Source organism: Cucurbita maxima, unplaced genomic scaffold (genome assembly GCF_002738345.1).
Source record: "Cucurbita maxima cultivar Rimu unplaced genomic scaffold, Cmax_1.0 Cma_Scf00022, whole genome shotgun sequence".
NCBI lineage: Eukaryota > Viridiplantae > Streptophyta > Magnoliopsida > Cucurbitales > Cucurbitaceae > Cucurbita > Cucurbita maxima.
In genome coordinates, this window is record NW_019272038.1 from 2,884,391 (window position 1) to 2,896,423 (window position 12,033).

At 37.0% G+C, this 12,033-nt stretch overlaps 2 protein-coding genes across 4 annotated transcripts; one reads left to right on the top strand and one right to left on the bottom strand.

Moving 5' to 3' along the window:
- Window positions 1-222: 222 nt before the first annotated feature.
- On the bottom strand, window positions 223-4,754 carry LOC111495908 (serine/threonine-protein kinase tricorner-like). Its single transcript, XM_023146065.1, has 12 exons — window positions 4,392-4,754; window positions 3,989-4,163; window positions 3,715-3,798; window positions 2,969-3,210; window positions 2,600-2,831; window positions 2,354-2,518; window positions 2,144-2,275; window positions 1,835-1,948; window positions 1,412-1,459; window positions 926-1,001; window positions 574-630; window positions 223-486 (listed from the first exon to the last, which is right to left on the bottom strand). Exons 1-12 carry the CDS (start codon window positions 4,577-4,579, stop codon window positions 395-397), a joined length of 1,605 nt encoding a protein of 534 aa, XP_023001833.1. The 5' UTR covers window positions 4,580-4,754; the 3' UTR covers window positions 223-394.
- Window positions 4,755-8,925: 4,171 nt separating this feature from the next.
- Window positions 8,926-12,033, top strand: LOC111496444 (ABSCISIC ACID-INSENSITIVE 5-like protein 5). Of its 3 annotated transcripts, none has more exons than XM_023146885.1 (5): window positions 8,927-9,056; window positions 9,444-10,519; window positions 11,246-11,317; window positions 11,417-11,446; window positions 11,590-12,033. In XM_023146885.1, exons 2-5 carry the CDS (start codon window positions 9,533-9,535, stop codon window positions 11,662-11,664), a joined length of 1,164 nt encoding a protein of 387 aa, XP_023002653.1. In that variant the 5' UTR covers window positions 8,927-9,056; window positions 9,444-9,532; the 3' UTR covers window positions 11,665-12,033. The 3 variants fall into 3 exon arrangements, with proteins under 3 accessions (XP_023002654.1, XP_023002653.1, XP_023002652.1); XM_023146884.1 differs by having other exon boundaries at window positions 9,416-10,519; window positions 11,590-12,032; XM_023146886.1 differs by lacking the exon at window positions 11,417-11,446 and having other exon boundaries at window positions 8,926-9,056; window positions 9,416-10,519.

The window sequence follows — 12,033 nt, forward strand, 5'->3', positions numbered from 1 at the left end:
GTGATGGTTAATTGTGATTAATTGTAGTAATTATGATTTGGGTTATATGACGTTTTCAATGATACCAATTAATAACCTCTGTTCAGTACAACAATTCAACACCTACTACCACAACATTGGAGGCATCTAGGAAATGATATTAATTTGGAAATCAAGGTCGACTACAGATTGTCCTGGTTGTACTTTATTTCAAAGAATTTGAGTGAGCATTGGGAATCATGATGATGTGAAGAAAAATTAATCCTATTGATGAACTCAGATGCTTATTTTTCTTTACAGTTGTAATGAAATATAACAGTATTCAGAAGTGAAGCATTATCTTAAAAGTGATAATAATCTTCATATAATACCAAACTACTGTGGGCAAACCTCATATATATTGTGTAATTTCTTTTCAGCAAAATTTACTCACAGAAGAAGGATAGTCTTGTGCTTCCTGCTTTTGCTCAACTTCTGGTATCACAGTTTCTTGCAAGTCTATTCGACCTGAGCCAACGGTGAAGGTTGATATTAAAGAAAGAAAGCAGCTAGAAACCAAGGAAAAAGGGAAAGGGAAGGAGAAGAAAACCATACCCAACAAGGAAACTAGAGACGGTGTTTTACATGACACGTTTGAATGAATATCCGTACCTACAAATTTATGTTTGTGTTAATATGTTTTTGTTTATTATTATCTGCAATGATGTCTCCTCTAACTTCCGAGACAAACAGCGTAAGTTAAACATCTGCTAATATTTGAATCTTTTCTTCCACAAAGTTGAACTCCAGAAGAAAAAGTGAATGGTAATTGAGGTCTCAGAGTACTGTAGTTATGTGAATCAAGATGCTCTAAATGAATGAGCACCATAAATTGTTGAACCAACATGCTAAAAGAATATGAGACAAGGAAGTGATTTAAAGAAATGACATATATAGTTCCATTTACCTGTACTCTCAAGTGATTTGACGTTTGACTTCTTAAAAGTAAATCCAATGAAATTGGTATCTTTTGAAGTTAGCATCTGAAACAAAAAGAAGAGATTGAAGGAAAGTGGAAATGGCATAAAATGGGCAATCAAGCAAAAGTACGAAGCTTAAGGAATAAAAAAATAAAAAGAGGTGCAACTTTCAAACTATTCCCACACCCCCACCACCACCCCACACACACGCACTAAGTCCCCTGATGTGAATAAAAGAAAAAACAGACAAGTTATGGAAGTACCCAATACTTTGCAAACAGAAAGTAGAGTCGCGGTCAACAAGAAATCAATAGGCCTAACACACATCACCAAATGATGTTAATCAACAAGTTCTCACAGAAGATTAAAATTGAAGTGTGAAGCAGAGATAATAGCTTAGCAATAAAGCATTCCAACTTATTAAGCGCAAGCACCATTCCACAATCATTCTTGCTGGAAAAGTACGTTATTACCTTCCTCCATGGTCCAACAGTTGGCATATCTGATGGAGGGTCTTGAACCTACATTTTGGGGAAAAGGAAGGAGAAGAATTTTTAGTACAATAAACTTTGAGAAAAAGATCAAGAAAGATTAGACGTGGCAAGGTAAGGAGTTTCAAGTTCTATTTCTACACCTCAATGGAGGTTTAAAAACTTATGTCAAAAGGAGTACATTTCACAGTATCCGTAAATTACGACAAAGGAAGACAAAGAATCCCATGAAGAACTCACACCATGAGTACCTGTAATTGAAGGTAGAGATGAAATTTCATACTATGACAATCTAGATATGTTATGACTCAGTAATAATTCTTTAATCTTTGGCAGATTTGGAGCTAAATAGGAAGTGAAGGGGTCAAACTATCAATTGTATGCAAGGTTTATAGTCATGCTCACTTCAGGAAATTTCTCAAAGTTCTGAGTGTCTAGTTCTCCAGTGACAGTTGGTTTGTACGCAGCTTCCATTTCGTACAGCTTATCCCACTGAATCCCTTTGAACCATGGATGTGCCTATCAGAATAATTAATCAGATGAAAATTACCTGCTAAAAATAAAAGATGAACTCTTTCATCTTTCTTTCTTTCTTTTTCAATTTGAGAAACTCAATGAACTCTTTCATTTGTACTTTGTAATAGAACAAATAAAAGCTATTACTCTCCATCCTTGACATAAGTTAAAAGGAAATGTTTTCTTTGTCTGGCTTACCTTTATTTCCTCTACTCCTCGAGTTCCCAACCTGGTTTCAACATCACATAGCAAGTGAGTGATAAGATCCTTGGCTTCCTCTGAGATTTTCGGTTCCTCGGGAAATTTCAGGCAAGTTCTCCAATTTATTATCTGAAAGAAATCCATATGAACGACTGTATACATCATAAACCTGAAACAAAATAGCCTACATTACTGAACAGATTTTACCTTGCGGAAAGTCATCCTTGGATCATCAGAACAAAAAGGAGGATAACCAGCCAGCATTTCATACATAATAGCCCCTAATGACCACCAATCACACTCCATCCCATATCCTTTCTTAAGCAATACTTCAGGTGCCATGTAATCCAGGGTCCCAACAGTTGAAAAAGCCTGGAGATAAATGGCGTGATTATGAACCTAATAATGTTTGAACAAAGAAGGAAATGATAGAGCAGATGATAAATCCAATACCAATGCACGGCGATTACGCTTCCACTGTTGAATTTGTTCTTTTGGCATCATCCACTGGGATCTATTAGTGTCAGTATGACCTTGACCTTCACTTTTGGCCTGCTGGGCTATTAAATCTTCGTCATTCAAAAGTATACTTGAATACTTATCATCCAGAGGCTTGCACAAGCCAAAATCTGAAAGCTTCAGATGGCCATTCTTATCTAGTATCAGGTTATCTGGTTTTATATCCCTGTAAGCCAAATACTGTTCAAGTAAGAGTAAGCCCCAATATTTACTTGAATATAGAAGCATTTAATCATCTGAATTCAAGATGAAGAATATGACTCTTGGAAAAAGCTCTTATGTCAATGTAAAAAAGGGATATACCTATGTATATAATTGTGTTGATGAATTGAATGAATAGCTAAAACGCTCTCTGCTATGTAAAAGCGAGCAACATCCTCCGACAGAACGTCTTCTCTCATTAGTAATGTCATAATGTCACCGCCAGGTAAATACTCCATAATAAGGTATAAGAATTCAGAGTCTTGAAAAGAATAGAAGAGTTTTACAATGCATCGACTATCAACCTCTGCAAGTAAATTCCTCTCGGATCGAACATGCTCAACCTGGAACGTGTAAAGAAAAAAAAAACGTCATTAGATACGTGTATGTGTGTTTGTATGTACAGGAAAGGATAGACATTTCATTGATATGATGAGATACATAGATAGGAACTCATCAAGAAATGAAAACTACTGAAAAGCCTTCCAGAATATGACATTAGAAATTCTATGATCCCAATTATTTGTGAAATATATTCCGAACTCATGAGCAAGCTCATTTCTTCACATTCTCCGGAAGTTTCCATACAAGCAAAAGTTTGTGTATTCGCCAAGCTACTTTAGTGGCTTAAGAATCATATCAAGTGAATTCATATTCTTCATGATCATAGTTTTATCTGCAACCATACATACTTACGCACCAAAAGAACTAACATTCCAAAATTCTTCTTGTGGACGCGCTGATTATACTACTAATGCACTATTAGGAAGCCAACGCAAAGGCATTTCTTGAGCAGAGGTGTATGTTTGATTGAGTACAGATACAAGTACATAACATTCCAAATTCACCTGCCCACGGCTAAGCATCTCTGATTTCTTCAGCTTCTTCATGGCAAAAATTTCCCCAGTTCCCTTTGCACGACATAATCTAACCTGCATATGCATCGTAAATGAGAGCAGATACGAGAAAATTGTTAGGGCAATCCTGTCCCAGTTTTAGTAGAACTGAATCTTCAAGCTTAACCAACAAGCAAATAAGCAATTGTTCAGACAAAAAATTGAAATGAAGTTCAAGCACGGTGATCAGAGTTCAAGTTTCTGCAAATAGCATTTTCTCATATACCTCACCGAATGCACCTTTACCGATGACTGTTAATTGTTCAAAGTCATCAATTCCAACTTTACGTCTTTGCAGTCTCATAAATTCTGTTTCTCTGCGTTCCAAATTCCTCAACATCTCTTCCTGTTCTTCAGCTGATACCTGAGCTTCTTGCGCTCTTCGTTGGAGCGTTCTCCGTCTGGAAACACAAAAAAAGAAAATAAACATCGTCATAGTTAGATTTTCAGCAATAATTACGGAGTTCCAATAGAAATCCACACTTTCCGCAATTTCTTGTCAAAGTCTCCTCAAGTCAATAAAATTCACAGCAGGCCATAAAACTAAACTCGCCATCAGTCAATCAGAAAATTCACCACAAACAAAAAACTCCAGCACAAAATTTCCTCTACAACGAAATATATCTTACCTCTCTTTACGATCCTGCAGACCTTGGAGATAATTCTTGTAATGATTCTCTATAAACTGTTTAGCAGCGGCGGCTTTCTGCCTGGTCACCGGAGACGAAGCAGACACATCAGGTCCCAAATCCAACCCGCTCCGATCCGGCTTCAAGTTCAGAGCCCCAAGCCTCACAGTTCCATCACCACCGTCCATTTTACCCCACTAAAAACTAAAACAACATCAATTCAATCGGCAAGCTCCCATTCGCCCAAAAGCCACGAATCCACACACAAGTACAGAAGCACCTTCTTTCTTGCGCACTTCAAGAAACAAGAGAGGAGAGAGAGAGAGAGAGAGATCTAGGGAAGACAGAGAGAGTAAAAGAAAAAAAAAACAAAAAGAAAAGAAAAACAACGAATTGGCACACGCACACAATAAATATACACACGTGTATATATATATATATATATATATATATATATATCGATTGCAAATCTGTCCTTTATATTTATACTATTTGACTGTGGGGTTCCGAAAATAATAATAATTTTTAATTTTTAATTTGTTTTTTCCGTTGCTTTCTGGGGAGTTGAGTGGGATCTACGCCATCGTTTTCCTCACAATTTTCAACCATTTTAAACATACCCAACTTTTTACACAAACCCAAAAAATAAAATTAAATAAACAAAAAATGAGGGGAAGAATTTGGAATATGAAAAGTAAAAGGGTCTGCCAATAAACCCACATGTGTCGGCGGAGATCTATACAAACACAAATCCCGGGGTACGTGTGATACAGCGCGTGTGTTCTTCACGCGCCTTTTGAAGTGGGTTTGGGGTACGGGTGGTTGGTTGTGAGCTCCACGCGGGGGGATGGAAGGTGGGTGAGAGATAATAAAATAATTTTGTTTGAGGGAGGCGGGGGGGGTTGATAAGTTGACAGGTGGTATCATGGAATTTGGGAGAAACCATGACTTTTGTTGTAACTTCTTCGTACAATGTACTTGCCAGCCCATTGTTGGTTGTCAAAGAAGGTCGCATTATAAACGTGCCACGTGTACCCTTTATATTTAGTAAATACTCAAATGTATTATCTTCAATGTTTTATTTATTTATTTGTATATATATATATATATATCGTAACTAAATTATCTAATAAATAAGTAAATAATTTTTTTTTTTTAAGGGTGGAATATGTGTTATATTTTTATTTAATATTATTTTATTAATATTATTAAGAACATCGACATTATATAGAATATGAAATTAGAAAAGAAGATAGGTTTAAAACAAAAGGCTAATATATTTTATTTAAGATAGATTGAAACACGAAATGATAATAAATACAAAATAATTAAATAATTAAAAAAAAGTACATGGTTGGTCGAGGAGCTACTTCTCTTTCAGGAGCTACTTCTCCCACAAACGTATTCATCCTTGCCGGTCAGAGCAACATGGCTGGTCGAGGTGGGGTAGAGAACAATACAGAAGGGAATCTTGTGTGGGATGGGAAGGTCCCATTAGATTGTCAATCCGACCTATCCATCCTACGATTGAACCCTAAGCGCCAGTGGGAGATAGCACATGAACCTCTCCATTTGGGGATTGACATTGGCAAAACTCCAGGGATTGGCCCAGGAATACCATTTGCTCACGAGTTCATAGCAAAAGCTGGACAAAAGGTAGGCATCGTGGGCTGAGTTCCTTGTGCTAAAGGTGAAACTTTAATTGAACCATGGATTAAAAACCCTAGCAATTCTAACTTTTTACCAAAATTTCATTAAACGAATTAAAACATTAGAAAAAGAAGGTGGAGTTGTGCGTCCTTTGTTTTGGTATCAAGGAGAGAGCAATGCAGCTATGAGTGACACTGCTTAAAAGAAGTTCCACCGACATCCGCAATGATATAAAACCTAGATTTTTACCTGTCATTATTGTTAAGATATCCATGTATGACTTTTTTATGAAGCACGATACTCATGATTTGCCCGCAGTGAGAGCAGCTAAAGATGCGGTCCAAAAAGAGCTTCTAGACATCATTACTATCGACTCTTGGGAGTTGCCTATAAACTTTACCACATATGATATTTAGCTGGGACCATGATCATTTTAATAGTGCAACTGAGATTGCTTTGGGTAAATGGTTGGATGATACCTATCTCACCCACTATGGTCATTTACTTTGATCCTATTATGTATCATTCTCTCATCTTAATTGATCTGTTATTCTATCTCAATAAAATCTTCATTTCTGGTCGTTTTTGTTACCTGACAAGTGGGCTTAAGGCCCATAAAAAGCCCAAAATCACTGGTCCAAATAAAATCAGGTCGATTGGTTGGGTTCGAGTATTTTAAAAATACGTATAAACTTTAAAACATTTCGTAATGTTCTTAAATTAAATTTTCATAAATGTTTTTTTTTTCTTTTTAATTTTGTTTATCGCTCGGTTAGTATTTTGTATCGAAAATTGAAGTAAAAATGGTGTATTAATGAAATTTTTTTAAAATAAAATATTAACTATTTTCCTAAAACATTCCTAGTTTATTTCATTATGAATGGTATCATCACTACCTCTCCCAATAAAATGTAGTTTAATGACGAACAACCAAGACAGCACCAAGACAGAAGCTGGTAAATATATGATACTCGAGCAAATGAAGAGTACATAAATAAATCGATATCACATGATTATATTGGTTTGTCTTTCAAACCAAATCGGGATAGGCTCGAGCCCTAAGTAACCCGTTAATCCATTATTTATTTATATTTTCTAAAAAAAAGAAAAGATGATAGAAGCAAGGATTTATTGCAATAATTAATAGGTAAAAGGGTGGGACCCATTGCCCATTTACAGGTAAGAGTTAGGTCGGAAGATCCTCTATTTTATTTATATTTTTTTTTCCCCAAACCTTCCCCTCCTTAACAATCCCACGTTCCCATTTATCCAATCATTAATTTTTCATAAATATTAATAACTCAAACAATAAATAAATTATTGTGATATACATTCTAATTAATTATTATAACTTTAATTCAATTATCGTAAAAATAGAAAATTGGAATCTAAACCATATTTTATTTTGATTTTTAAATTTTGGTTGAATTTTCCGGAATATTTTCAAAATGTTTTATCCCCACCTTATAAAGTATTGGGTCGAACTCTATTATGGGACATACAATGCATTACTAGTTGATCTCAATTCGATATTAGAAGTATATTGTATGTCTGTAAATAATGCATATTTGATTCCATCCATAAATTTTCTTCCCTATGAGTTCGAGTCTCAATACGAATGCTAGTTCGAGTCCTTCCAACATATTTTGTCTCTAACCATATAGTTTCTATAATTTAGCCGCCTAAAAGAAAAATTATAAAAAAATGAAATTTTGATTGAAATATTCCTAAACCATTTTAAAAAAAATGAAATGAAATAAACAAATATATTTAGGTAGATTATGTTAGAAGAAAGTTCGAGATCATAAATACTATCTTCATTGGTATAAGGCTTTTTAAGAAAGCCTAAAACAAAGTCATGAAAGTTTATGCTCAAAGTATACAATATCATACTATTGTAGAGAATGGTTCATTACGTTTCTATATCAAGACTCTAGATCAAGTCAATAATATATATATTCTCAGTATATACACTATTTTAAGTGGATGGGGATTGAGCGTTTTGAAGAAATTGTGAACTACAGGCACACAAATGGGCAAAAATAATCACCTGTAATCAAGACCATCCCAACTATATAACTAGCCAATAAAATTCTTCCACACAATAAATAAATAAATATGAATATTCTTGAATAAAACTACTTTTAGATTGACATTTTTTTAGTCAAATCAACCTAATAAATCAAAAAACAGGGTTACTATCCAACCCAAGATATCTTACGTTTTAAGACTATTATGAATATTAATAGTATTTGACGTTGGTAACCGATGTTAATGATACGTTGTGAATATAACATGTTGAGGATTCTTGGGAGTGAGTCATGCCTAGGTTAATTTAGTAGAAGATCATGGATTTACAAGTGATGAATACTATTACGAGACCTTTTGGGGAGCCCAAAACAAAGCCATGAGAGCTTATGATCAAAGGGGACAATATCATACCAATGTGGAGACCCGTTATTCCTAACCTAACAATTCATAATCCAACTCAACCTAACTGGAGAATAGAGGACAAAATTTGTATTATAAATATCCTTAAATTTTGATTTCGACAAGTATTTTTTAAAAAAATTAATATTCGTTTTTTTTAGTGGGGAATCAAAATGATATAGTGGTCCGCGGCGTAGGAGATTGGATCTGGGTGGATCATGTGCATGCGCTTTTTAACTGTACGAACCGCACCACTATAAGAAAGAAAAAGGATTAAATAAAAGCAAAGAGAGGGTAAACGTGGACGGTGGAAATAGGGCCACGTTGCAGAATCCCATTGGGTGATATTCACTTCAAGGCTCATAATGTAGGCGGCCCACTTTCCCATTTATTTTAAAATGGATAATAATATTAAAAAGTATTTAAGTAATTTTAACGCAAAATAGCTCATCGTCTTCAAACCTACAAATTAAAAAAATTCGACCAAAAAATAAAATAAATAATAATAATCATAAACCATGAGAGATTGGAAGCAACAGCCGACACTTGGCGCCTCCAGAAAGCCCTAATATAGCGAAGAAGAAGGTACGCAGCCAACTTAGCTACCAGAAAAAAACAATTCGAAGGGGGGAATTTGTATAAAATAAATATAAACATATATATGTGTTTATTTTGGATTGTGTTTTCCCTGATTTTTATTTTATTTTTTTGCTTGATTTGTGGTGTTTTGGTAGTAGTTTGAGTTCTTGCTTTAGTTCATAGCTTGGATTGATTACCCCTTTGAATTTGTTGTTCATGGTGTTTCTGTGTTGAACTGGACTTGTAGCAGTGAGGGATTTCTGGGTTTTTGAACCGTTGGTTTGCTGGAAATCTGTTTTGAGGAGTTCTACTGATATAAACTCCACTGATTTTGAGTATCTTTGCATGTGGGGTTTGTTTTGTAGTGATTGGAGTTTCAATCTAGGTTCGTAGGCTAAATGATCTTGAATTTCGAGTGATATTTTGGTGGTTCGATCCGATTTCGGGTTTGATTTGATCCCATTTCGTACAACTGCGAAGAGATGAATTTCAAGGATTTTGGAAGTGACCCATCTGCCGGAAACGGCGGAGGAGGTGGGCGGCCTTCTGCTAACCATCCATTAGCGCGGCAATCATCTATTTACTCGCTGACATTCGATGAGTTTCAGAGTATGGGGAGTATAGGGAAGGATTTTGGGTCAATGAACATGGATGAGCTGTTGAAGAACATTTGGAGCGCTGAAGAAATGCAAACGATGGCATCTTCTGCTGCTGTTGTTGCTGCTGCTGCTAAAGAAGGGGCTGGTGGTGTTAATGGTAGTGGTGGGTATTTGCAGAGACAAGGCTCTTTGACACTGCCACGGACACTCAGCCAGAAGAAGGTGGATGAGGTATGGAAGGACATAATGGATGAACATGGTGGTACTAAAGATGGGAATATTGTTGCTTCTGGTTTGCAACAGAGGCAGCAAACTCTTGGGGAGATGACACTTGAAGAATTTTTGTTGAGAGCTGGAGTTGTGAGAGAGGATACTCAATTGAACGGAAACCCCAACAATGGAGGATTCTTTGGCAATAACAATCATATTCCAATTCAATCTTCGAACTTATTGTTGAATGTTAATGGAGTTAGAGCACATCAGCCACAGCCAATATTTCCAAAGCAGCCTACTGAGACCACATATGGGTCTCAGTTGCCTTTGCCTAGTGATGGGATTATGGGGCTTGCGGATCAAGGGTTGAGCTCAAATTTGATTCCAGGCTCTGCACTGCATGGTGGAAGGATGGGATTGGTTAGCTTAGCAGCTGGGGCTATGCCTGTTGCAACAGGATCTCCAGCAAACCAGCTATCATCTGATGGGATTGGAAAGAGCAATGGTGATACCTCGTCCTTGTCTCCGGTGCCTTACACGCTTAATGGAGTACGGGGGAGGAGATGCAATGGGACTCTGGACAGGGTTGTCGAGAGGAGGCAGCGGAGAATGATAAAGAACAGGGAGTCGGCTGCTCGATCGCGGGCTCGAAAGCAGGTGATCTGTTGTTGTTCATTGTTGTTTACCACATGACTTGAATTCTTGTTGACATGCTTCCATGTGGCTATGTGTACCTGGAGTTGTGATATATGGTTATTTGCAGACTAAAACAATGTGTGAAACCAACCATTTGATGCATTTGTATACCCAACTACTTAAGCATGTCATACCATATGCTGATCTATTCTTTATTAGATGCATTCATAGATATTTTGGTTTTGTATTGATTGAGATGGTGAGATCCTACCTCAAGTGGGGAGGAGAACAAAAACATTTTTTATAAGGGTCTGGAAGCCTCTCCCTATTAGATGGGTTTTAAAAACTTTGAGGGGAAGCCTGAAAGGGAAAGTTCAAAGAGGACAATATCTTCTAGCGATGGGCTTGGGCCATTACAAATGATATTAGACTTAGACACTGGGCGATGTGCCAGCGAGGAGGCTAAGCCTTGAAGGGGAGTGGACATCAAGCGGTGTGCCGACAAGGACACTGGGTTTCGAAGGAGGGTAGATTGGGGGGCCCACATTGATTGAAGAAGGGGACGAGTGTCAGCAAGGACGCTGGTCCCCAAAGACACGTTTTAAAACCTGTTCCTAGCCGACGCTGCAGAAACCTCTCTCTAGCATACACGTTTTAAAAATCTTGAAGTAAATCCCAAAAAGGACAATATCTATTAGCGGTAGGCTAAGGCTGTTATGTTCATGATTTTTTCTTTGCTCGTACTAGGCTTACACGATGGAACTGGAAGTGGAGGTGGCGAAGCTGAAAGAGGAGAACCAAGAACTCCGGCAAAAACAGGTACAAAAGTTTGTCTATGACACAAGAGTGAGCTTGAGCTTGTTAATCAAGTAACGGGCATCACCAATTCTCAATTATTATGTTGTGTGGTTGTTGCAGGCAGAAATCATGGAAATGCACAATAACCGGGTACGCTTTCCCCTTTGATATCTTTAGTAGTAGTGTGGGTGAAACCATTCATCAAACCATTCTACCTTTTAATACTGCAATTTTCTGCATGAGACAACCTCTGCTTTGTATTGTTGTTGATGAATTCTGACATTTGGTTATAGGCATTGAAAGTAATGGATACACAACAAGGAACGAAGAAACGATGCTTAAGACGAACACAGACTGGTCCGTGGTGATTTCGGAGGACGTTATCCGATCTCGGGCCAAAAGAATAATGCTATAGATGGCGGTGTACATATTTTGCTGAAGGTGTTGGATTTGGTTCTAAGTTGATCGATCATAAGGACTTCGATCGATTGTTTTGGAACGAACGCAAAGCCTGCGTTGTTCGATTCATACAGCTCCTCCACCCTCCTATGGCGCTGCTGCTGCTGCTGACAGGTCGAGTAAATGGCAATCCTGGAAGCAGGATTGAAGAGGTTGAATTCATTGGCTACCATTGCCATATGATTTGCTTTGTAATCTTTTAGTTTTGACTTGTGATAGGTCTAAGCTTGAGATTAGCTTAGCATAGCCAAATTCTCGTGACTTTACTTTGTGTTTAA

Coding starts and splice junctions, on each gene's coding strand:
- LOC111495908 (XM_023146065.1), bottom strand. CDS start 4,579: ATGGACGGTGGTGATGGAACTGTGAGGCTTGGGGCTCTGAACTTGAAG. Junction 4,164..4,391: donor CTGCAGGATCGTAAAGAGAG/GTAAGATATATT, acceptor TTGTGTTTCCAG/ACGGAGAACGCTCCAACGAA. Junction 2,519..2,599: donor AGCGTAATCGCCGTGCATTG/GTATTGGATTTA, acceptor ATTTATCTCCAG/GCTTTTTCAACTGTTGGGAC.
- LOC111496444 (XM_023146885.1), top strand. CDS start 9,533: ATGAATTTCAAGGATTTTGGAAGTGACCCATCTGCCGGAAACGGCGGA. Junction 10,520..11,245: donor GATCGCGGGCTCGAAAGCAG/GTGATCTGTTGT, acceptor TGCTCGTACTAG/GCTTACACGATGGAACTGGA. Junction 11,318..11,416: donor AAGAACTCCGGCAAAAACAG/GTACAAAAGTTT, acceptor TGGTTGTTGCAG/GCAGAAATCATGGAAATGCA.